The sequence below is a fragment of the Protopterus annectens genome, chromosome 6.part0, assembly GCF_019279795.1.
Source record: "Protopterus annectens isolate FY-2018-M chromosome 6.part0, PAN1.0, whole genome shotgun sequence".
Lineage (NCBI taxonomy): Eukaryota > Metazoa > Chordata > Ceratodontiformes > Protopteridae > Protopterus > Protopterus annectens.
In genome coordinates this window covers 1834031226-1834055168 of record NC_056737.1, presented here as the reverse complement: position 1 = coordinate 1834055168, position 23943 = coordinate 1834031226, and the positions used below count along the sequence as shown (strand labels likewise).

The 23943-nt window shown below is 39.8% G+C and overlaps 1 protein-coding gene across 2 annotated transcripts in view; it reads right to left on the bottom strand.

Annotated features, from left to right (window-relative positions):
- Nucleotides 1-23943, bottom strand: part of MFSD6 (major facilitator superfamily domain containing 6) — a 790692-nt gene that overhangs the window by 129794 nt on the left and 636955 nt on the right. For both annotated transcript variants that reach the window (XM_044075186.1, XM_044075184.1), the window contains exon 4: nt 1275-1436. In XM_044075186.1, coding sequence (XP_043931121.1) covers nt 1275-1436 — 162 coding nt within the window. The remainder of the gene's footprint in view (nt 1-1274; nt 1437-23943) is intronic.

Below are 23943 nucleotides of genomic sequence, written 5' to 3'. Positions count from 1 at the left end.
ACTTGGGCAGGGACACGAACCACTGGATGGACAGAGGCTGCTGGACATTTGGCTTGGCCACTCGGCTGAGATCTGAACTCTATAGCTGTGCCAGTGGGGAGTCTTATTGGGGATCTGGAGAGAAAGGAAGAAACCAGCCCCAGGCTGACTGTAATCTCTGTAAGCTCTTAAGGGAAATTGTACTTCACTGTGTGTGTAGTTGTTATCCTCCCAATGTGGACGCCCCTTACTGGTGCTAGTAGTGAGGATTGAGGCTCCTTGATTATTGGGCCAGTGCATGGGCATCACAGTTACCATAGCAAAACAAAAGTTACTGCACCCAAATAGAACTAATCCCCCTTTCTTTTTCTCCCTTGCTGGTGGAACAGGTTCATACCTCAATGTATTCCTAGCCTATGGAACAAGTTACCACTACAGGTCCAGCAAAGTACTATTTAATTTGCCTTTAAGGCTAGTCTTGATGGGTGGATGGGTAAACACACATTTACACCAAGGATATCATGGGCAGTCCTGTTAGATCTGGCATGTGGGCACTGTTAAGTACAAATGAAAGGTGACAAAAACTTTTTAAGTATGTCTACTTAAAGGTGTATATGGCTAGGTCTCTTATGATCCCTGTGATTACTTGCCTAGTACTGTTTCAATGCTGTCCCTCTAGTTATTTTATTTTAGATAACTTACCAGAAAGATAAGCAGGGAAGTGAAAACTGGTGAGAGGAAAAAATAAACTGAAATAAAAATGGAAATCGCTGACCAAAAGATATCAGACACACAAACAAGTAGGGTTCATGGTAAGATGAGAACCTGGACTCAACGCATCTCTAGGAATCGCCAGTACAAACAATGAATAGCTAAATAAGCCTGAGGCCATCTTAATCCTGTCGATGTAATGAGTGGGAAGCAGGATCTGGCATAAAGTGGTAATCAGCCGAGTATTACAGGAAGAGAAGAAAAGTTGAAGTCTTGGAAAGTTTTAATGGTGTGCCAAACAAACTAACAGCTGGTGTTTCTATTGTGGTTGGGGAAGATGAACCCACTATGTCAGATTTATGTATTACGTTTTCAAAAAAAATATACGCCCTACCACCTTCCTGGTAAAATCTAGTGCAAGTTAGCAAAAAAAATACAATAAAAAAAAATAAATAAAAGGAATGTAGCAATAACGTCACAAATTAAGTAAGAATTTTGAACAGAGAGCTTGGTATTGACTTTTTTGTACCTCTTCTTTGTTTTCAGTATTTGCCATTTTATATCACAACACTGACCATACTTACCAAAGTAATTGACCAGAACTCCTCCCAACGTAGCTCCGCAGCCCCTCCCTAGACCAAGATGAAGGCCCTGGAGGATCCCCTGAGCTGACGTTCTTAATTCTAGAGGTACAGCAGCACTTAGGTACGAAATGCATGCAGCCCACACTGATGCATGAGTTACTCCTGAAAAACAAAAGGGAAAGAAAGAATGAAAAACAATGGCATTTTTTTCACAGTATGATTACAGTACAACTTGATTTTCCATCTACAGCAACTAGAGGAAAGTTAAATGAAAAATCAACATAAAAATGTGAACCTCGACACTACTATAATACTAGTATATTAATTACTATAACTTAGTACAAGGCAAAATCTAGTTTTATTTTGTGTCAGGTAATAAGTGTAAATAATGTCAATTACAGTTAATGTGGTTAAATTATGGACAGATTTTTTGACATCCTTTTACACAAGGTCAAGTGAACAAAAAGGGATACGTGACACACAGTACAGCCTAAGAGGAACAAGGAGGAGTGCGGGCCTACTTGCTAATCAGAATTATATACATGCGTGTGTACACACACAAACACACACACACACTCCTGAGGCAACTGCATACTTTATCTTCTTTTTAATTCTGTGTAAATCCAGTGCAGTTTGTCAGCATGTGTTTAAGGTAATAAATTGTGTAAGAGTCATTTTCTGGGTAGGATATTTATGTACGTCTGAGCACCAAGATATTCAATACATACTGTAACTAAAAGGGTAAACGGTCATTTCACTGGAAATGTCATTACCCACAGATTAAGACTTGTGCTTTGTAAATCCAACCCACCTTGCAACTTTTCCACATTGCAAATTAACTTGTTTTTCCAGGCATACTACATATAACGTTCAGCCTGGTAAGTGTAGGACACAGCTTTTTGCTCTCTCCACTTATGGAACAAAAATATGCCCTTTCTGTGGACCTTTACACTGTGTTAGTATGACTCATCTGTGTTTGAGAAACTTGTGTAAAAAATAATTATTGCCGGGACCCTCAAGAGTCTCTGAAACTTCTAAGTTTGCATCTGTGTTAACTTCAAATAACATAGGCTTACTGTTAAAGAGTGTAAAGCAAAGTCCTGTAATTTTTAAGAAAAATCCTGGGTCTTTTCTGTACAAATTCATGTTTGACTTGCACCATTGCTAGGATAAAACTACTGGCAACTTACCCTTCTACCAACATGCCCCCAAACTCCTTCTTTAGAAGTTTTTATTTCACCAAGAAGGTTCTGCAGTTAATGCCATGCTCTCTTGAAATAGAAATAAAGCATTAACATTTCCCTCAGCAAAAAAAATAAACTCAAAGCCATAGAAAGGGTGGGGTGAAGGGGGCTGTTGCTCAGAGCACAAGCTGTTAGGTAGCGCAGTCAGCACTGCAGAAGTGGTGCTGAGCAGTCCCTCCACGCGATCTACACCATCAGTTAAGCAGCTCTAATCATAGTCATTGCTTTGGTGTTAGGAACTGTAACAAAGAGCTAGTACAAGTGGTTACTACAGTTTAAGGAAGGTGTTTCACTGAGTTTAGCAAAGAGCTATTATTATTATTATTTCAATATAAATGGCAGTCAGTCAGTGAGCTATAACAAGGAGCTGTTTATATTTATTTATTATTATTATCATTATTATTTTTTTTACCCTCAACTTTAGGTAGAAATTATTTCTTTGAACCTCAACTTTAAACTAAGTGAAGCACCAAATGGGGGCACAGCTCAGAGTGCTAACTTACTTTGTTACAGCTCTCAGTTAACCACCGCCCTTTCTAAAAAAAAAAATTCAGTTTCCAGCATACTTCATCAATACAAACCATTTCACCTGCTCACATTCATATCTTCTGTGCTGCTAGTCAAACTCAGTGCATAAAGTTACCGGGGCATTTATTTCTGTTTTCATTCTGTTATTGCATACCTAACACTGTACTTAGTGCGTTTCTCCAACAAACCCAACTACTGAACTTGTTTCACTTTGTTCAAACAAGCTAAATAACCACTAAAGCCATATCACATTAACTGTTTCTCAGTAAAATCCAAACGGTGATACAATATACCTTTAAAGTATGTATACAGTGGACTTCAGGTATGGTATCAACAGTGATCCAGAAACCGATCGACAGAGGAATGAGGGAAAAGAGCAGTTATGGAAGGCACTTAGCACAGCATAGATATTTTACATAAAATAAAATTGTCAGGTATTGCTTTCCAATAACATTGTTAAGCAGCACTCTTGGTCATTTAAGACACTACTGAAAGCCAAGTGATTGTGATATTCTCCCTCTGTCTCCAAGGGCCTCTCACTCCACAGGTAACACACACAAAGAACAACTTTCAAACAGATACGTACAACAATTGTGTTGAACAGCGATCAACAACAAATAGATCATGCAAAGCAGGGAAACCCATATGCCACATCAGCACCGATTTATTACATACTTGTATGGAAAACAGAATAAACTAGGAGAATAATAAAATATTTCAGGGCTCCCCCCAGTTTACACATCAAACTAAAAAATGTGTTGACTCCAAAATGAAAATTTCCACACAATGCACGTCTCCTGAGACAGCAAGGGCAGCACTGGACTGGTTTAACAGCACAGACATTTCTGAAAATGATCACGCACATTAAACTTTCTTAGACAATGGGCAAACTGTACATCATTACCCTGACTGGGGAACGAATGTTCTCCAGCAGGGTACTAATATACCAGTAATGCCCAGTGAAAAACATGTCCGTCACTTCACAGCAGCATATCAAGCCGCAGTGGATCTTGGACTGAGAAAACGGAACAACCACCATTATTTTATGCTCGCTAAGCAGTGTTTTTGCTATTTAGTGAGTGTATAATATAAAAAAGGAAGACATCAACAAAAAAAGGTGTGTGTGTGAGTGTATGCATGCATGTCAGTGAGTGAGTGAGCCATTATTTTACACTTGCTAAGCAGCACTTTTGCTGTTTAGTGAGTATAAAACAAAAAAGAAAAAAAATTTAAATAAAGTGTGTGCATGTGTGATAGTGTATGCGAGTAAGAGAGAGAGAGAGAGAGAGCGATCGATCGAGTGGAACAAAAGTATGTTTATGTCTACATGTGTGCATGAATGCTTGCATGAAAGCAGAGACTGTGTGTGTGTGTGTGTGTGTGTGTGTGTGTGTGTGTGTGTGTGTGTGTGTGTGTGTGTGTGTGTGTGAGAGAAACCAAGAGTAATGTGTGAGTGACTGTGTGCATGAAAGCAGAGGAGACTGTGTGTGTGTGTGTGTGTGTGTGTGTGTGTGTGTGTGTGTGTGTGTGTGTGTGTGTGTGTGTGTGTGAGGGAGATTGAGAGAGAGAGCGGTCTTGTTTGAGTGAATGCATGAATGAAAGTAGAGAAGACGGGGTGTGTGTGTGTGTGTGTGTGTGTGTGTGTGTGTGTGTGTGTGTGTGTGTGTGTGTGTGTGAGTGAGTGAGAGCTATCTTGTGTAAGTTAACATGTGCATGAAAGCAGAGGACACTGTGTGTATATGTATGTGTGTGAAATCAGAAGAGACTGTGTATGTGTATGGGAGAGAAAATGGGCTGTATGTAAAATTGTTGTGTTTCACTTGCTTATTATTTTTTATATGTTTGATGTAAAATGCTTCCTCCACCACCATTAACATATACTACAGCAAGTTTGACACATTAGGCAGAGGAACTATTTTACATTAAAACCATATACAAAAACAACATAGTACTTCAAAAAATAAATAAGCAAGTACAACACAACAATTTTACAGACAGCCCATTCTCTAAGTGCAAGAATGCCCTCAAGGGTGTGTGTTAATGTGTAATTAATGCCCTTCCAGGGGTGTAGAGGCCCTCCGCCCCAGGGCAGGTGTTAATTACACATGAACACACACCCTGGACACCATTATTGCTTGCTTGGCACGTTTTGAAAACAACAGAATTACTGACACAACCCAGTATTATTTCTAACCAATAAAAGCATACCTAAGAAAATACATCACCGATCAGCAACAGAGGTCAATGACTGCACTTTACCAGTACATGGGTGCAGGGACAGCTTCCTGCTTCAATCATCTCAGCCAATAGTAAATAAGGCACAGGATACATGCTGGTTGTAGAACTTGAAAACAGGGCAAAAACAAAGTAACATTTTACAGTGTGCAATAAGCTCAATAAAAAGAAAAAAATGAATATCTGCAGCACATGGAGAATACTACAAAGCTGCATGCTGCAACTGCTGTTTCAATGCATTGATTTTCTACATATGATGTTTGTATATTCAAATTATTTTTTAATTTTGATATTATTATATTACAGTTTGTTGTATTTTAAACTTTGTTTTACTGCTAAGTTTTTTTTTTAAGCCTTAAGAGTTGTTGGCTACAGTCAGGAAACACTTCTTTTGCATTGTTTCAGCTACATATTGTACTTATTTTACTGCCTGCACTTTAACAAAGTTGTTGTTCTTCTTTCGGCTTTTCCCGGTTAGGGGTCACCACAGCGGATCACCTGTCCGTTCATGATTGGCAGAGGAATTTTACAGTGTTGAGTTGCCAGCCCGGCGCCCAACCTTCCATGGAAGGCACACACTCACACCTAGAGTGTCCAATCCACCTACAGCATGTCTTTGGGATGTGGGAGGAAACCGGAGCACCTGGAGGAAACCCACGCGACCACAGGGAGGACATGCAGACTCCGCACAGAAGGCACCCCAGCCGATCGAACCAGAGAACCTCTTGCTGTGAGGCGACATCGCTGACCGCTGCACCACCGTGGCCGCCCCTACTTTAACAAAGTTGTTATTGTGTTTAAATTACCTGTTTAACTGCTGTAGGCTACACACTCAAGTGTGACAGCCATTTCTGTACATTTAAAGTGTTTTTTTTAATTGTATATGCATTATTTTCTGAAAAAAAACTAAAAAACAAAAAATATATACTTGTTTTCCCACCTTTCCAAGCTAGTATAGTCCAGTTTTCAGGTTAGAGCTGAATTCAGGGCTGTGTTACAAGTTTCTGTGTTTGCCCATACCTTACTTAAATAGAAGGACATTTCTCTGTTCACCTGTGAGGGAGGAGAGCTTTGAGCAGCCTATCTGTCCCTGGAGGAGTGGTTTCAGCCCAGAAATTAGTAGTTTATTTGCCATTTTGGGCTAATTTATATCTCTTTCATTTCTCTACTATAAAACCAGCATTTACAAGGTTTTTGTGCTTGTATAAATCTCAGCAAGCTCCTGCCTGTTGCCCTGCAAAGTTCTACAGCAGCAGAGAGACAAAAGAGAGACTGGAGTGATTAAGTATCATTTTTCTGCATTTTCTTGCTGCTTTTAGCTAATTCCGCCTAAAACGCCGATTTTTTTAGAGTTTTTTTTAGAGTTTCTGTGATTTAAAAAGCTTGTTTCAGCTGCATATTGTACTTATTTTACTGCCTGCACTTTACCAAAGTAATTTTTTTGTTTAAATTACCTGTTTAACTGTTGTAGGCTACACACTCAAGTGTGATAGCCATTGATGTGCATTTAAAGTGTTTTTTTATTGTATCTGTTTTATTTTCTGAAGAAAAAAAAAAACAAAAAAATACTTGTTTTCCAACGTTTCTAAGCTAGTATAGTCCAATTTTCAGGTTAGTGCTGAATTCAGGGCTGTGTTACAAGTTTCTGTGTTTGCCCATACCTTACTTGGATAGAAGGAAGTTTCTCTGTTCACCTGTGGGAGAGGGGAGTTTTAGGAGTGGTTTCAGACCAGAAATTAGTAGTTTATTGGCCATTTTGGGCTAATTTCTCTCTCTTTCATTTCCCTGCTATAAAACCCACATTAGCACGATTTTGCACGCCGAGCAGCGTCGATTAGCTACGGTATAACTATTCCTGGCTCCACAAAGTCTACTCTTCAATTTTTCCCTTGGAACTACACAAACTTTTAACTTAAGCACTCAAACCATTCACTTCTCAGCCTGGCACTTGCTCAAAACTCCTAGCAAGCAAGCACTAATAAACCTTAGCACTAGACCCCCCCCCCCCCTATAATGTAGAGATGGACAAGGCTCTCTATTCGACCTTACCCAGCCAATCAGCAAAACAGCTCACTGTACCTATCCAGGCATGTACAAAGGGCTGTTTCAGGTGTACTCTCTTGGTCCAACTTGTGAATCTGGGCATTTTGAGGCAATGTTACAACTGCCTCATGAAAGCAGGCAACCCTCTCCTCCTACCACCAAACACTAAAACATGCGAGAGATGCAATTATATAGCCAAACTGGAGGCTAAGCTCTCTCAACCCAAGACTGGACCAGACGGTCAAGAGGAGAAGGGAATTACTTGCATCACACCACCAGCCTAACACAGATCTATGAAACCAGCACTGGCAAAAAACCCACATAAATACACAAAAACATACTCGGGGGGGCTCTAAATAAAAATCTGCAAAAGCAACAGAGACCTCCAAAGCAGACATCCAAGCAACCTCCACCCCCCCCCCCCAACATAAACCATGAAACACATACTTCACAATACTTCACAAAACCAGTGTGCCACGCAATCACAGCTCTTAAGGCAAAATAACATACACAACACACTAGTAAGAGGTGACTCTATAGTCAGGCACACTGACGTCCCACTCACAAGGCTGAACAAGGAGAAGGTTACTGTTAGCTGCCTGTCAGGTGCCAGGATCTGACACATAACACAAGCACTCTGGTCACTCCAGAACAAGTACAAATACGACTCTGTCATTGTCCATGTTGGTGTGAATGACCTGAGCTGTACCTCCCTGGACTACATGAAATGAGAAATGGAAGAGCTCTATGATCACATAGCCCAGGCTGGTATGACCCTGACCCTGAGTAGCATCCTACCCTCAACAAGAATGATACCACGGCATAAAGAAAAATCTATCAATTTCAACAATTGGCTAAGCTTCTGGTGTTATTCAAAGGGGATCCAGTGTCTGTCAGCCTGGGATGACATGCTCGACAAGCCACTCTGCTTCGCTAGAGATGACTTGCACCTGCCACCCTTAGGCTTTCGAATACTGGTGAAGGCTCTTGCCACCCCCATAGTGCCTTTTTTTAGGAAAGGTTCAAAAGACAAACCCACCGGCATAAATAGCACAAGTAACAAAAAACTGAGGGCAATGCTACTCAATGCTAGAAGTCTAAACCTCAAAATACATGCACTCGAGGCACTCCTCAGTATGGAGAAAATCGATATATGTGCAGTAACAGAAACAACCTGGTTTAAGGCTCCAGAGAGCACCCCAGCACTACAAGGCTACAACTCATACCATAGATTCCAGCCACAAAATCTGGACCAAAATACAAAAGGTGGGCCGTATCCATATTCATCAAGGATACCCACACCTCCAGGTTAGTGGCACAGCACGATGCTTCAGAGATCATCCACGTGCAACTAACAATGGGCAGAACTGCAAATCAAATTGTAGCTTGCTACAGATCATCCACCATGTCCCAGGACCCCCATTCTGCATTTCTGGAAACCCTGGGAAACATAAAGGTCTTACCAAACACCCTGATATTTGGTAATTTCAATTACCCAAACATTAACTGGGAGAACTACTAAAGTCCTAATGCCCAACTTTTCCTAGAATTTATAAACTCAAATGCCCTGGATCAACTGGTCAACACTCTCACCAGAGGTGACAACTTATTGGACCTGGTCATCACCAACATGGGCAACCAGTGTTCCACACTGGAGGTCAACCCCTCACTGGTTAGATCTGACCATAAACTAATCACTCTGGATATCCACATTCCGCCCTCACCCCCGGTCAAAAAAAACACCGTGAAAAACTTTTCAAAAGCAAACTTCACGTTACTTAAGACAGAGGTGGGAAGTTTCAAATCCCCCATGATAAAGGATAACGCTACCCAAGCTGCAAAAATCCTTTACTAATACATTCTACAGGCACCTACAAGAATGTATGGATTATGTTATCCCAAGCAAAACCAAGACTCACTCCTCCAAGAAAAGGAAACCAGTCTGGTGGACCCTCTGCCATAAACAAGCTCTACAATAGAAGGAGGAAACTAGTACAGAAGAGAGTAAAATCCCAAGAGGGGAAGACATCCCTGATCAGTATCAACAAGAAACTACGATCCCTCATAAAATCATCCAAGGCTAGCTTCGAAAGAAAAATTGCCAAGAACTCCAAAGATAACTACAAGGCATTCTTTAGCTATGTCAAGAATCTAAGTGGCAATTCTCAGATCTGCTCAGAGTTAGTGCAGAATGGCACAAAATACACTGAACCAACTGATATCGCCAACATCCTGGCAGACAGGTTCAGTGCAAACTTCACCCCCCTCTCACCCCCAAAAAGGCCCATAACCATACCAGAAGAATGTAGTGCCCCTGAAATCACAGACAATCAGGTTAAAGCAGCCCTCTCCAAAGCCAAAAACACAGCATCAATGGGACTGGACGGTGTCCCAGGCTGCATCCTACATGAGCTCAAAGATGAACTAACCCCTCACCTAAACACACTGTTCAAACTCAGCCTCTCCACAGGCTATGTGCCCATAGAGTGGCGAACAGCAATGGTTATTCCGCTCCACAAAGGTGGAGCACCAACAGACCCCAGAAACTATCGCCCTATAAGCCTGACTAGCTTGGTCTGCAAGGCTATGGAGCGCATCATCATTTATCTCATTAACAGAGACATTGGGAAACTTCAAACACTGGACCATACCCAGTTCAGCTTTGTTAAGGGTAGATCATGTCTCCTAAACCGGGTGGACTTCTTTGAGACAGTTACCAAGGCTATAGATGAGGGTAAGGTGGTCCACACAGCCCACCTAGACCTCACAAAGGCTTTTGACACCATTTCCCATTCTGGTATTATAGACAAGCTCACCAGCCTGAACATAAACCCCTACATCATGAGAAGGGTTGCCAACTGGTTCATGGACAGAACCCACAGGGTAAGAGTTGCGGGAGCTAGGTCTGACTCTAAACTGGTTACAAGTGGCATTCCCCAGGGCTCAGTCCTAGGACCCCTCCTGTTCGGCATATACTTCTCAGAGGTACAGGCAAGCACAGGAGAACTATGGCTGACCAAGTTCGCAGACGACTGCAAACTAGGGGCTATAATTGCCTCTCCGGCTGACACAGACATCCTCCAAAAGGGTCTCACTGAGACAGATACCTGGTGTCAAAACCATGGCCTCAAGCTAAATGCCAAAAAGTGCATAGTCATCCCCTTTGGAGAAAACAAAGTAACCACAAATTACCACATAGCTGGTAGCCCCCTAAATACGGAAGATGAAATAAGGGATCTGGGGACCCAAGTACATAGTAATCTCTCCTTTGACAATCACATTGCCAAAGTGGTTATAAATCCTTCTATGTGGCCCACCTAATCACAAAAGGGTTTGCATCCAGATCAAAAAAGGTCATTGTGCCCCTCTACGCATCACTCATCAGATCCATCATAGAGTACAATGCCCCACTTAGGATATACCTTACAAGTCACCTGCAACAGCTGGAAAGACCACAGAAGTACCTCACCAAAAGGATCACTGGCCTGAAACAGATGCCCTATGCAGCTCGACTAAAGAAACTCCAGCTGTCTTCGGTTGCATACCCCTTACTCAGAGGTAATCTCTGCCTGACATAAAAGGCCATGATCAACCCAGAATTGATGGACATGCTCCACCTAAAGAAAACCATATCCCCCCTCGAGCCATATGCTCTAAGGATCTAAACCTCACCACAACAATAAATAGGACATGCTGGAGGGATAGATTCCTGTCCCAGAGACTTCCCATACTCTGGAACAAGATTCCAATCTACATTAGGCAGAGCTCCTCACTAACACTCTTCAAGAGAAACCTTGACGAGTGGATGGGAAACAGGAAGTTTACCACGGGGATCACTGGCGGGTCTGCTGGATAGAGGCACAGGGAACTAATCTAAGGGGGTGGCGAAAATCAACACATTCCGGCTATGCTTATAAACGCCTTTGGGCATTTAGCCTAGTACCTACCTATGAACCTATTCATTGATTGCATAGGAATTAGATCTAGCTAATTAGTGGGAGGAGGTAAGAAACCGTTTTCTTATTTAAGGTGTTCACTTACATTCCTCTTCAGCTACAACAGCTCTGAGTTTAAAACTGCTCATTCACTCATTTCTACAACCCCTAACTACTGAACTTTTCAGGCTAAACACCCACTAAAGCCATATCACTTCAACAGCCTTTTTCTCAGTAAACTAATGTCTTTCGGCTTTTCCCAGTTAGGGTCGCCACAGCAGCACTCCGGTCCGCTAATGATTGGCAGTGGCTTTTTACTGTACCGAGGTGCCACCCTGATGCCCAATCTTCAAAGAAGGTACACCCATTCACGCATGCACTTACCTGCATGTCTTTAAATGTCACTTGACCACAGGGAGGACATGCAGACTCCACACAGAAGGCGTTCCAGCTGAGTATCGAACCGGAGAGCCTCTTGCTGTGAGGCAACAATGCTAACTGCTGCACCACCGCAATAGCCTGTTTCTCAGTAAAATTCAATATTCCCACCTACCCACCCAACTCTTGTGCTTTTAAACTTGGCACCTTTTTAGCCACCTGCCCCTACCATAAATTAAAGTTTGCAAGCCCCTCCCTGTGCTTTTTCTTCTAGGCACTGATTGCTCAAACTGATAAGGCATTTCCATTAGACTATTAAAACTCAGGTCTGCTTTGTTTCATATAATCCTATTTCATCTAATGCACACTGTAATATTCAGAGTGTTAATCTGAATTGTGTGTTGTTCTTTTCTGCATTTTTTTTCTTTGTTTTAACCAAAAGTCAACTGTTTGCATTTTTTTACTTAGCCTGGGACATTAGCCTTGTAGTATCTTTCACAGTAGTGGGAGACTTCTGAGTTGCTGTGGGATCTGAGCTTCATTTATTTCATCTCTACTGCTTTTTATTGTTTGCATTTTACTTAGTTTGGGGTAGTTATTAGTCATGTAGAATAAATTACAAAAGTGAGATAATTGTGAATTGCTGCTGTATCTGAGTCTCGTTTATCATATTTTTACTGCATTTTTCTGATTGCATTTTACTTGGTCTGGGAACCTTAGTCTTGTTAGATCAGTCATAATAGTGAGAGAATTGTGAATTGCTGCAGGATCTGAGCCTTGTATATACACTTATAATGCATTTTTACTCTTTACTAGTTGGATTCCTCTCTAACATATCCTATAGCATGTGCTGCACAGTGTACCAGTGGTTTGCAGTACCCTGTAGAAGCAGGCACAAAGAGTTGTAATTTCCATATAAAACTTCCTCTGCTATTTTCTCAAGTATCTACCTCAATGTAGAGCAGCTAATTTTCAAGCTGAGAAGCATTACCACAATAATGTTGTTTTAGATCAATCCTAGACCTCTCCATCCAGCCCAACAACTCTAAGCCCTGACTGCACCACCCCACACACATCATAAAAAAGATGATCCAGAGCCATTGATGTGCACTTTCCTACTGTCAATGTAGCTAGGCTGGTGAAAATAGGTATCTTGAGACAATGTAGCAATTTTCTCATGTTTACTGATAACCACCTTATTCTAAACCAAACTCACACAGTATGCAAATGAAGTAATTACCTATGTCTTTGGAGGCAAACCTCTCACATAAAGACACTTATTTCCAAACAGGGTGCCAGTAACACACACACACACACTACACCTACTCTGGATCAAACACAGTGTCTCAACTTCTAAGCCCTTAAGACAAACCGCCACACAACTCAATATATTGGTCACTGGAGACTCTATTGTGAGACACACTGATGCCCACCCTACCAGGCTGAGCAAGGAGACAATTACAGTCAGTTGCCTATCAATGGCAAGGATCTGCCAGATCACACATGCACTCAGGACATTGAACCATAAGTACCAGTATGACTCTGTCGTAGTCCATGTGGGTGCTAATGACCTGAGACATATCTCACTGGACTATGTGAAGAGAGACATGATGGAGTTCTCAGATTATGTGTTCCAGGCGAGTATGAATCTAGCATTCTACCCTCTCCAAGTATGACATCACAATACAAACAGAAGATGACTGACTAACAATTGGCTTAGTTGCTTGTGTCATTCTAAGGGGGTCCAGTATTTGTCAGCTTGGGAGGAAATGAGCGACAGACCATACTGCTTTGCCAGACAGCACCTGTCCCCCCTAGCTTTCCAGATATTGGCCAAAACATTATCCAATCCTATAGTGCCTGTACTAGGTAATACTAATCTGATAAAACTTCCAACACAGTAACTTTTATGCAAGACAAACGAAAGGTGTTACTGCTCAATGCTAGGAGTCTCAAGAAGATCTACTCCCTGTAAGCACTCTTCACCCTGGAGGGTGTTGACATCTGTGCAGTTACTGAAACATGGTTTAAAGCCAGGGAAGACACACACCCCGGCAGTACAAGGCTATAATGCCTTCCACACTTTTAGATCAGCTACCACACAAGAAAAAACAAGAGGTGGAGGTGTATCAATCTATATAAAGAGTAAGCACACCTCAAAACTGGTCAAACAATATGACATGCTTGATCTACTCCATGTCCAACTAACCTTAGGTAAAGCCAATACTGTAGCCTTGCTAGTTTTTGGTCCCCATCTATGACCCTGAATTATTGGATTTACTCACAATTTAGCCCAGAAACATATTCACAAGTGATTTGAACTATCTCACCATAGACTGGGATACATGTACAACTAATAACTTGCAGGCTCAAAGACTCTTGGATTTTGTCAATGCAAGCACCCTGAAACAAGTAGCTTGCACACATACTAGGGGTGAAAATATCCTGGATCTAGTACTCACAAATATGAGGGAACATTGCACCCCCCCCCCCAGTGTAATGTCCTCACTGGTCAGGTTAGATCAGATCACAAAGCAGTAACCCCTGAAATAAATATAACCTCTGAACTCCCAGCAAACCTCAAAATCTTTAAGAACTTTCCCAAGGGCTAACTAACTCTTAAGTGAAGGCATAGCTAAATTTCAAGCCCCCTACCAAAGTCAGAGAATACTGTAACATATGCAAAATTATTAACTGAAACCCTGTACAAGCATGTAAATAACTGCATAGAAACAGCAGTACCAAACTGAAATAAACTTAGGACAAACTCCAAAAACAAGCCTCCTTGGTGGACCCCCAACATAAATAGGTTGCACAACAAAAGAAAGAAAATTATGTCCAATAAAAAAGGAAGGGATATGTCCAGAAGACAAAAAACTGCATCATCAATCTCAACAAGCCACTCAGAAGACTAATCAAGTCCACCAAACCAACTTCAAGGCAAAAATAGCCTCCCAGGCTAAGGATAACCATAATGCATTTTTCAATTATGTACACATACTTAAAGGGAACATCCAACAGTGTGCTGAACTAATAGTAAATGGAACTTCCTATAGTGAACCAGGGAATACAGCAAATTTGCTGGCCAATAATTTATTTCCAATTTTACCTCCCCAGGAAATAACATATATCATTTCTTCAACTATCACTACACAACAGGCCCTCACTGCATTCTCCAGAACTAAAAATACTGCATCAGTGGGTCCTGATAATATCCTAAGAAGTAGCTTGAAACATGACCTGTCAGAATCTCTACTCAACCACAGCCTTCAGACACACTTCACCCACAGGGAATGGAGGACTGTAGCTGTCATCCCTCTTCGGAAAGGTGGACCACCAAAAGATCCATGGAACTACAGATCCATTAGTTTGACTAGTCTTATATACAATGCCATGGAAAGATTTGATTTGGAACTGATAAACAAAGGCATAGGGAATCTTCAAATACTGGACCCATCCCAGTTTAGTTTCGTCAAGGACAGGTCATACCTACTAAACTTAGTGGACTTCTTCATAAAGGTCACTAGAGACATGGACAAGGGCAAAACAATACATACTGTCTAACTTGAGCTGGCAAAGGCATATGACACAATACCTCAGTCGGGTATTATAGAAAAACTCAAATTTTGGCACAAATCCCTATGTCACTCGATGGATAGTGAAATGGCTCACAGACAGAACACATGAAGTTAGGGTTGGGGAATGTACCTCCACTGAGAGGCCTATTACTAGTGATGTCCTACATGGTTCGATACTGAGATCTCTCCTGTTTGGAATATACTTCTCTGAAGTCAAGGCAATGTAGACGGCCTTCGGTTGACCAAATTTGCTGGCTGTAATCAACTGAATCCCCCAAAAATGTAGATATCCTCCACGAAGGTCTGACACAGACAAACAACTGGTGCCAGAACCATGGCCTAAAACTCAATGCAAAAAAACCTTATAATCATACCATTTGGGAAGAGAACTATTCCTACACATTGCAACACTAGTAATACTCCCCTAAGAGCAGACTCGGTGGTTCATAGGTTCATAGGAAGGTACTAGGCTATCTGCCCGAAGGCATTATAAGCCTAGCCGGAATGTGTTGACTTTCGCTGCCCCCTTAGATTAGTTTCCTGTGTCTCTGTCCAGCAGAGCCATTGAAGTGATCCCTGGGGTAAACTTTCTGTTTCCCATCCACTCGTCAAGGTTTCTCTTGAAGAGGGTTAGCGAGGAGCTCAAGCCTAATGTAGATTGGAATCTCGTTCCAGAGCATGTGAAGTCTCTGGGGCAGGAATCTATCTCTTCAGCACATCCCATTTATTGTTGTGGTGAGGTTTAGATCCCTGGAGTGTGTGGCTTGAGGGGATATGGTTTTCTTTAGGTGGAGCACATCCATCAATTCAGGGTTGGACATGGCCTTGTATGTCAGGCAGAGATCACCTCTGAGTAGGCGGTATGCAACCGAGTACAGCTGAAGTTTCTTCAGTCGAGCTGCATAGGGCATATGCTTGAGGCCAGTGATTCTCTTGGTGAGGTACTTCTGTGGTCTTTCCAGTTGTAAGAGACTTGGGAACTCAGTTTGACAGTAACCTGAACTTTTGTGTCCATGGTAGTGAGAAAATCCTTCTATATAGCGTAACATATCAGTAATGGCATAGCATCACAAGAATATGATAAGAATATAATAAGGAAATCATATGATATGATTAGAATATCATAGTCTCACTGTACTTAGCCCTCATTAGACCAATAATCAATTACAATGTAATGTTTGGCATGTACCTGACCAGGCATTTACAACAGTTAGAGCAGCTACAGAGGTTCAACACAAAAGTAATACAGGATGTAAATAATATGTTCTATGCAGACCTCCGCAGGGCCCTTTCCCAGTACTTGGTCTCCTACAAGCTACAAGGGCGATCTATGCCGAACCTATAAAGCATTCTTTGATCCAGCCCTGATGGATCTGCTACACATTTGCAAAATGAACAGCACTAAAATTACCCAATCTACGGATCCAAACCTCATCTGTGACATAAACAAAACGTTGGAGGGACAGGTATACATCTCAGAGATTACGCCTTCTCTGGAAGAGACTCCCCATTCATGTGAAACAGAGCTCTTCCCTAAAACTATTCAAATACAATTTGGACCAATGAATGGAAAATCGCAAATTCACCCCTGGTTTGTCACCTGTGGCCCTTATGGACAGGGGCAGTTTGTAGATTCCCTAAGGCACAAACATATACCAAGCCATTCTAGCCCATGGACAATGATAAATGGGAAACTGGAGCATGAATAACTAGGTTTAAAAGAAGGCTGTAGGGAGGTTATTAAGTGCCTATGATCTTATCATCAAATTACCAGCAATGCAGCGGATTATGACAGAGTCCCCACTCATAACAAGCTCATTATTTGTTTCAGAAATAAATGCCAAAAAAGTCACTTTAAAAACAAATTTCATGAGCTGAATCTTGATAACCATTTCAAGAAAACATAACACGTTGGTTATGACTGGTGAAATCTGACCATAATTATTTGTAATACATGGAATTTTAGTTGCCCTGATGTATTATCAGTTTAAAAAAGTGTATCAACATGGCGTGTTTTACAACCTTATCTATATATATATATATTCATCTAAATATCTATATATCTATCTATACATCTGTCTGTCTATCAGTTTATTTATGAAGTTCCTTTTAGTAAATGGAAATGTCCAGCTGGAAGGTCATATTCTCAGTGGAGTCTTGGGAACTAAGTTTTGCTTTTCACTTTATAGTACAGCCTAATACTAAACCAGAATCATTTTAAATAACAGAATAAACTTGAAATGACAAGTGGAGAAGGGAAATAAAATGAGTGGAAGATGAAAGAAGAAACTGTATGGAATAAAATAAAATAAAAATATTGTTGTGCACAATACAATGTAGCAAATTGTGACGAATAGGAGTCTTTAGATATAAAGTAACAATCATACAGCATGTACTGCATTTAGACATTCAAGCGGCACAATATAGTGTAAAAAAGTATACTGGTGAAGTATTCTAGTGAAAGCTATTAACATTCCTAGCATGCAACACCGACACCATCCAGAAGAAAAGTGCATCTCCCATTAACTAACAGCTTTAAAAGCTGTCAGACACTTCACTTTAGCATATTTTTTGTTTGTGTGAGTATGTGCCGTCCCTCCACTGCCAACAAGAAATCAAGGAGCCTCAATCATCATCACTAGCAACACTGGGGGACATTCACTGAGGGGATGAGAGGTACACGCACAATATTTCCAGATGCAGCTCTCTGTATCAAGTGCAATTTCCCTTTAGAGCACACAGAGACCACAGTCAGTCTGGGTCTGGTTTCTCCCTCTTCCTCCAGATCCCCTGTAAGACTCCTCACTGGCATGGCTATAGAGTTGAGATCTCAGCTAAGTGACCAAGCTAAGACCTGCAGCACCCTCTCTGTTCAACCAGTGCTTTGCATTCCTGCCCAAGTAGTGGTCACACACACACTTTGAGGTTTGATTTACATATACATATACATGGGAAAGGCTGGCACAGGTTTACTAGCTATGCCCTCTTCTGCCCAGACTATAAGGAAGTTATTACTGCCACTAGTCATTCCTTATCACCTACTTTATGGCCCTTAACAAAGGGTGTCCAATCTGACTGTGCAATAGTGATACCAATACAAATGGTAGTTTGACCAAGGGCAAGGTTGTTAGGACTGGCCCACACACTGTCACCAAATAAACATGCAAGTACTCTCAAATCTTAAATATCTCTACACAGATCAGCCAGAAAGAAAGGTTTAAATATATTTAATAAATAATAAAAGAGCAAGACAATACTAAATATATATATATATATATATATATATATATATATATATATATATATATATATATTCACAGTGACATCACAGTTCAAAACCACAGGAAATATTTAAAACAACATTGCAGGACAGTCTCAAATAAATAAAGAAAAATATCTAAACTAAGCTTCACTATATTCCTGACTGAATCTAAGAGAATTACTACAACCTAAGAACTTACTAATAGAGCACAGCAGATGTGATGAATGGATCTTCTAGTTGTTGTCAGGTCCAAGACAGAATGCACAATGGTCTGTCTCAGAAAGAGACTTCTGAAAATTAATAGTTCTAAAGTCCTTATAACAAAGCTGTCGTCTCAGACTCATACCATTTCTATATGTAAAATATGGCCTATTGCCTAATATATTAAATAATTCTGGCATGGACATAAGTATCCGCCAGTTCCTTCTTATAATGTTTACAACTTCAATGTCATTCTATTATATGTAGTTGCATAACATATTTTAGGCACTTTATCCTTACTTAGCATAGGAGGTGTTAAACCTACTTGTGCCTCACTAAAAAAGGGGCAGCTATTTGTTTTATCTTCTCTAATGTTTCTGTCATTATTTCTAATATTAGGTCCATATTATAGCCTCTATTATTAAAGTCATTTATTAACTATTCCATTTGTTCCTTGCACTTATTATCTTCAGTGTTCAACCTACTAGCTCGTAGAAATTGTGCCTTAACTATTCCCCGAAATATATGCATAGCATGCATACTTTTAGTATGTGTGTATTTATTAACCTGAATTTCTGTATTGTGAACACACGTTTTCAAGACACCAGAGTCATTTAGCAACTGTACATCAAGATATGCAATATTATTATATGAAAAATTCATTGTAAATCTCAAAAAAGTGTGGTGCTATTCAAATACTCAACAAAGTTATTTAAATGTTGTTGATTTCCTTTCCATATCATAAAGCAATAATCTACAAAACATTGATAGAATAAAATTTCATCCCTAAATGGATTCTTCTCATCATAAACAAATCCACATTCCCACTGATTCAATGTAATATTGGCATATGTGTTAGTCACAGGTGTTCCCATGGCTACTCCTAATGTTTGCAAATATGGTTGCCCATCAAACAAAAAGATATTCTTAGTTAGACACAGCCATCTTCATCTGCTTCTGGTGCAGAGAATATTGCAACTATCCAATCGAATAAGGTAACAATTTGTAGACTTCTAACCATGTCAGGCAACCGTTTATTGGCTAAAATTGGTGCCGTGAATGAAGTCGGCATGGGAGCCACTCCCCAGACTAATGGTAATGTAGACCATCTAATTACTAAGCTTGAAAGAAAAGTTCAGGCATACAAGAAGCTCCAGTAGCAGTGGCTGAGCTTTTTAGCTTATCTGGAGCTAAATGTAGAGACAAGAGGGTTACGTGTTTTGAAAATGCCTGCATATGCAAATTTGTATCCTGAGTTGCTGAAAAAATGGCAGCAACTGAATTTGAAGTTAAGTGTGGACTACATGTCCTTAACAAATTATTTCTTTGTGGACATAGAGCATGGGCTCTCAGATGAGAATTTTAGTCTCAAGAATGAGATAGTGAATTCACCATTGTTTAGTAACTCATCTATAACCTACCAATTTATGCTTGAAAGATTAAATGTGTTGGACAAGAAGCTTGAAGCAGTCAAACAACGCATATTATGTAGAGACATAAATGACTTTAACCTGGGACATATTTTTTTTTGGCCCAAAGAGAATAAAACTAAAAATGACATTCTTATTAAGCACTCACAGAAAGGCGCTATGTATGAGCTTGACACGTTTGGAGAAGGTAGCCAACCCTCCACCAATAAACGACGTGGGAAAAATATTTTGGCCAATGAGATTGTGAGATCTGAATAAAATGCAAGAGCCTCTATAGTCACTCCCCCGGCTACTCATTTGCTAGGAGGAGATGCATACGTGCAGTCAGAGAATGACCTGGCGAATCAACAAGTTAGTTCTGTTCAAGCATCAGTAGATACAGCATCTGCTGCATTAACGGCAACTAAGAATACTGGGTAAAATGGTCAGTTTTTTTCAACTCCATGAAGCCAATAGCAATACGACTTCCAGAGAAGATAGAAGTACAGAAACGACCGCAATCGAGAGGCAGGTCAGAACAAAGAATAAATCTAAGTGGAACGAAAAGGAAGAACAACAGCCCCATATCGTTCAACAAGCAGGGATGATGATGATGGTAAAGAGTAAGAAAATGGACACTACTTTGAATTTAGCTGATTTTATATTATCAGCTACAAGTATTAATTTGTTAAATAAAGGTCGGTAATTTGTGCTAACAGTATCAGACACTATAGTAGAGGCACTGACGGATTTGAAAATGTTCATTAGGAATGTTAGTTTAAAACTAATATTTAGGGACTCAGCATGTGAATATATAAATAAGTACAAGAAATCTAGTACTTTTACGCCAACTAATTGTCCAGTTTTAAATGCTTTTATGAACGTTTGTGAATGTGAATTAAGACAGTTGTATGAACTGAAAGTAAGTAAAATGAAAAAAATCTATAACTTAATGTATGATGAATATAAAGCATATATAGAATTACGTGAACATAAGAATATAATATTAAAGCAAGCTGATAAGGGTGGTGCAATAGTCCTTTTCAATAGATTACATTATGTTGAATTAATGAATTAATTTTTATTAGATGTTAAAACATTCAAGAATATTAGTTTCGGTGAAGTTAAAAGCTTGATTGCTGAAGTGAATATGTTCATTTATGATGCACAATTGCAGGGAGATATCTCATTAGAACTTTAACTTTTTTACTGTACCATGCCCAAGGATACCTGTGATATATGGCATCCCTAAATTATACAAATTTATATCTAAACCCCCAATAAGGCCTATAGTGTCAGGCAGGGGTGGGTGACGGAGCCCTTATCCATCTATATACAAGGTGTTCTGAGCAAGTATCTACCATTATGTCAAAGTTACATTAAAAATACAGGGGACTTTCTATCTAAGTTGTATCTATGGTATAAGAACAACAAAGTAGTGAATTTCATGATGGTTACACTTGATATTAGTTCCCTTTTCACAGTAATTCCGAACGCATATGGTATCAATGTGGTAGGTGAATTTATATGTAAACATTCTGATATGAATGGTAGAGCTATAGAAAATATTTGTAGTATACCTGAAGTTGTTTTAACTAAGAATATATTTTTGTTTGATGGGCAACCATATTTGCAAACATCAGGAGTGGCCATGGGAACACCCATGACTAACACATATGCCAATATTACATTGAATCAGTGGGAATGTGAATTTCTTTATGATGAGAAGAATCCATTTAGGGATGACATTTTATTCTATCAATGTTTTGTAGATGATTGCTTTATGATATGGAAAGGAAATCAAAAACATTTAAATAACTTTGTTGAGTATTTGAATAGCACCATACCTTTTTTGAGATTTACAATGACTTTTTCATATAATGATATTGCATATCTTGATGTACAGTTGCTAAATGACTCTGGTGTCTTGAAACCTTGTGTTCACAATAAAGATTGAAATACACACATATTAAAAGTATGCATGCTAGGCATATATTTCGGGGAATAGTTAAGCTACAGTTTCTATGAACTAGTAGGTTGAACACTGAAGATAAGTGCAAGGAACAAATTGAAAAAATAGTAAATGACTTTAATAATAGAGGATATAACATGGGCCTATTATTAGAAATAATGAAATAAACATTAGAGAAGAGAAACAAATAGCTGCCCCTTTTTAGTGGGGCACAAGTAGGTTTAACACCTCCTATGTTAAGTAAGGATAAAGTGCCTAAAATACATTATGCAACTACATATAACAGAATGACCATGGAAGTTGTAAACATTATAGGAAAGAACTAGCGGATACTTATGTCCCTGCCAGAATTATTTAATATACTAGGCAATAGGCCATATTTTACATATAGAAATAGTACGAGTCTGAGACGACAGCTTTGTTATAAGGACTTTAAAACTAATGTTGAAACTTCTTTGATGGGCAAACATGGTACACTGCCCTGTTACAATTGTAGTTGCTGTAAAAATATTTGTAGTTTGTTAGAATTTGAACACCACATCACTAAACAAGTTTCTATGTAGGAAAATGTTCTAGGCAGCTAAAGGACTGTACAGTAGAACTCAAGTCAGACATCAGAAGAAAAGTGGCAACAAATGCACTGGAAAAGCATATCATGGAATATGATGAAACACATGAATTTAAATTTAAGGTCCTAGAAGTCTTGCATCTAGATATAAGTGGGGGTGATATCAATAATAAACTGGATATTGCTGAGTATAAATGGATAACTAGATTAGAAGCTGACAAACCCCCTGGTCCAAATAATATGATAACTATAAAACCATTTTTGGTTGAAAGACAAATGCAATATAAGTAATATTTTATGTACATAATATAGTAAGCTTAAATGTACTTTTATGACTGTGCTTATATCAAATATCTTATCACTTTATATGACATCTTATTAAGAGTTCTTTTTTATATATTCCTTTAAGCAGTAATTGCTTGAATGTTTTTATTGGTTGGTTGTATCATATGCATTGTACTTTTAACGTATAAAATGATGGATGTTTTAAAACCCGGTATTGAATAATGAAAAAGGGTGTATACCAAAAGCTTTATTCTGTTAAACATAAATAAACTGATTATTTCTACTACTCCGGGTTCTGTTTTCTACGTGCTTTTTGGAGTTCCTTGTGGTTCACTGCAGTCAACTCATTCTTTATACTAGTATCTCCTTTCATCACAATTCTTCGCCCCTTTGAAGACTCAAGCTAGTTTTTCAAGTGACCCTTGAGAAATATTGCTTGAGATGAATGAGACTATCTAGGAACACATTACCTCATACCCTGTCTTGAGATCCAGCTGCCTTTGCATTGCTGACAGCATTACAGGGTTGCACTGTCATATCATATGCCTGCAACACTAGGCTCCACCACAGTAACTTGGGATTTTGCTGGCTGGCTCCCTATAGCTATAGATCCCACTCTGACTCCTTCTACCTTCTACTGCAAATACTTAGCACCAGGGCCTCCCTATCATGGTAAGGTTTCATCATATTAACATGGCACAGTTTGTGCCCCTGCTTCCTGCCTAGCAATTCTACCATGTAGTTATCACTGACCTTCCTTACCCCTTTGAAGGGTCTCTCCAAAGCTGCCTGCAACTTCTTGTGCCTGACTAGAATGAGAACCATAACCTGCTGCACCACAGCACACTCTCTAGCTCAAGCATTCCTCTAATACCAGACCTTCGTCTGCTGTTGGGCTTCTGCTAGGTTCTCCTGGGCCAAGCCCCTAAGTTCCCTGAAACTTGGCCTGAGTTTTAGGACATATGCAACAACAGACTCCTCATGGGATTCACACTCACCCTCCCACTCATCACGAATCAAACCTAGAGGTC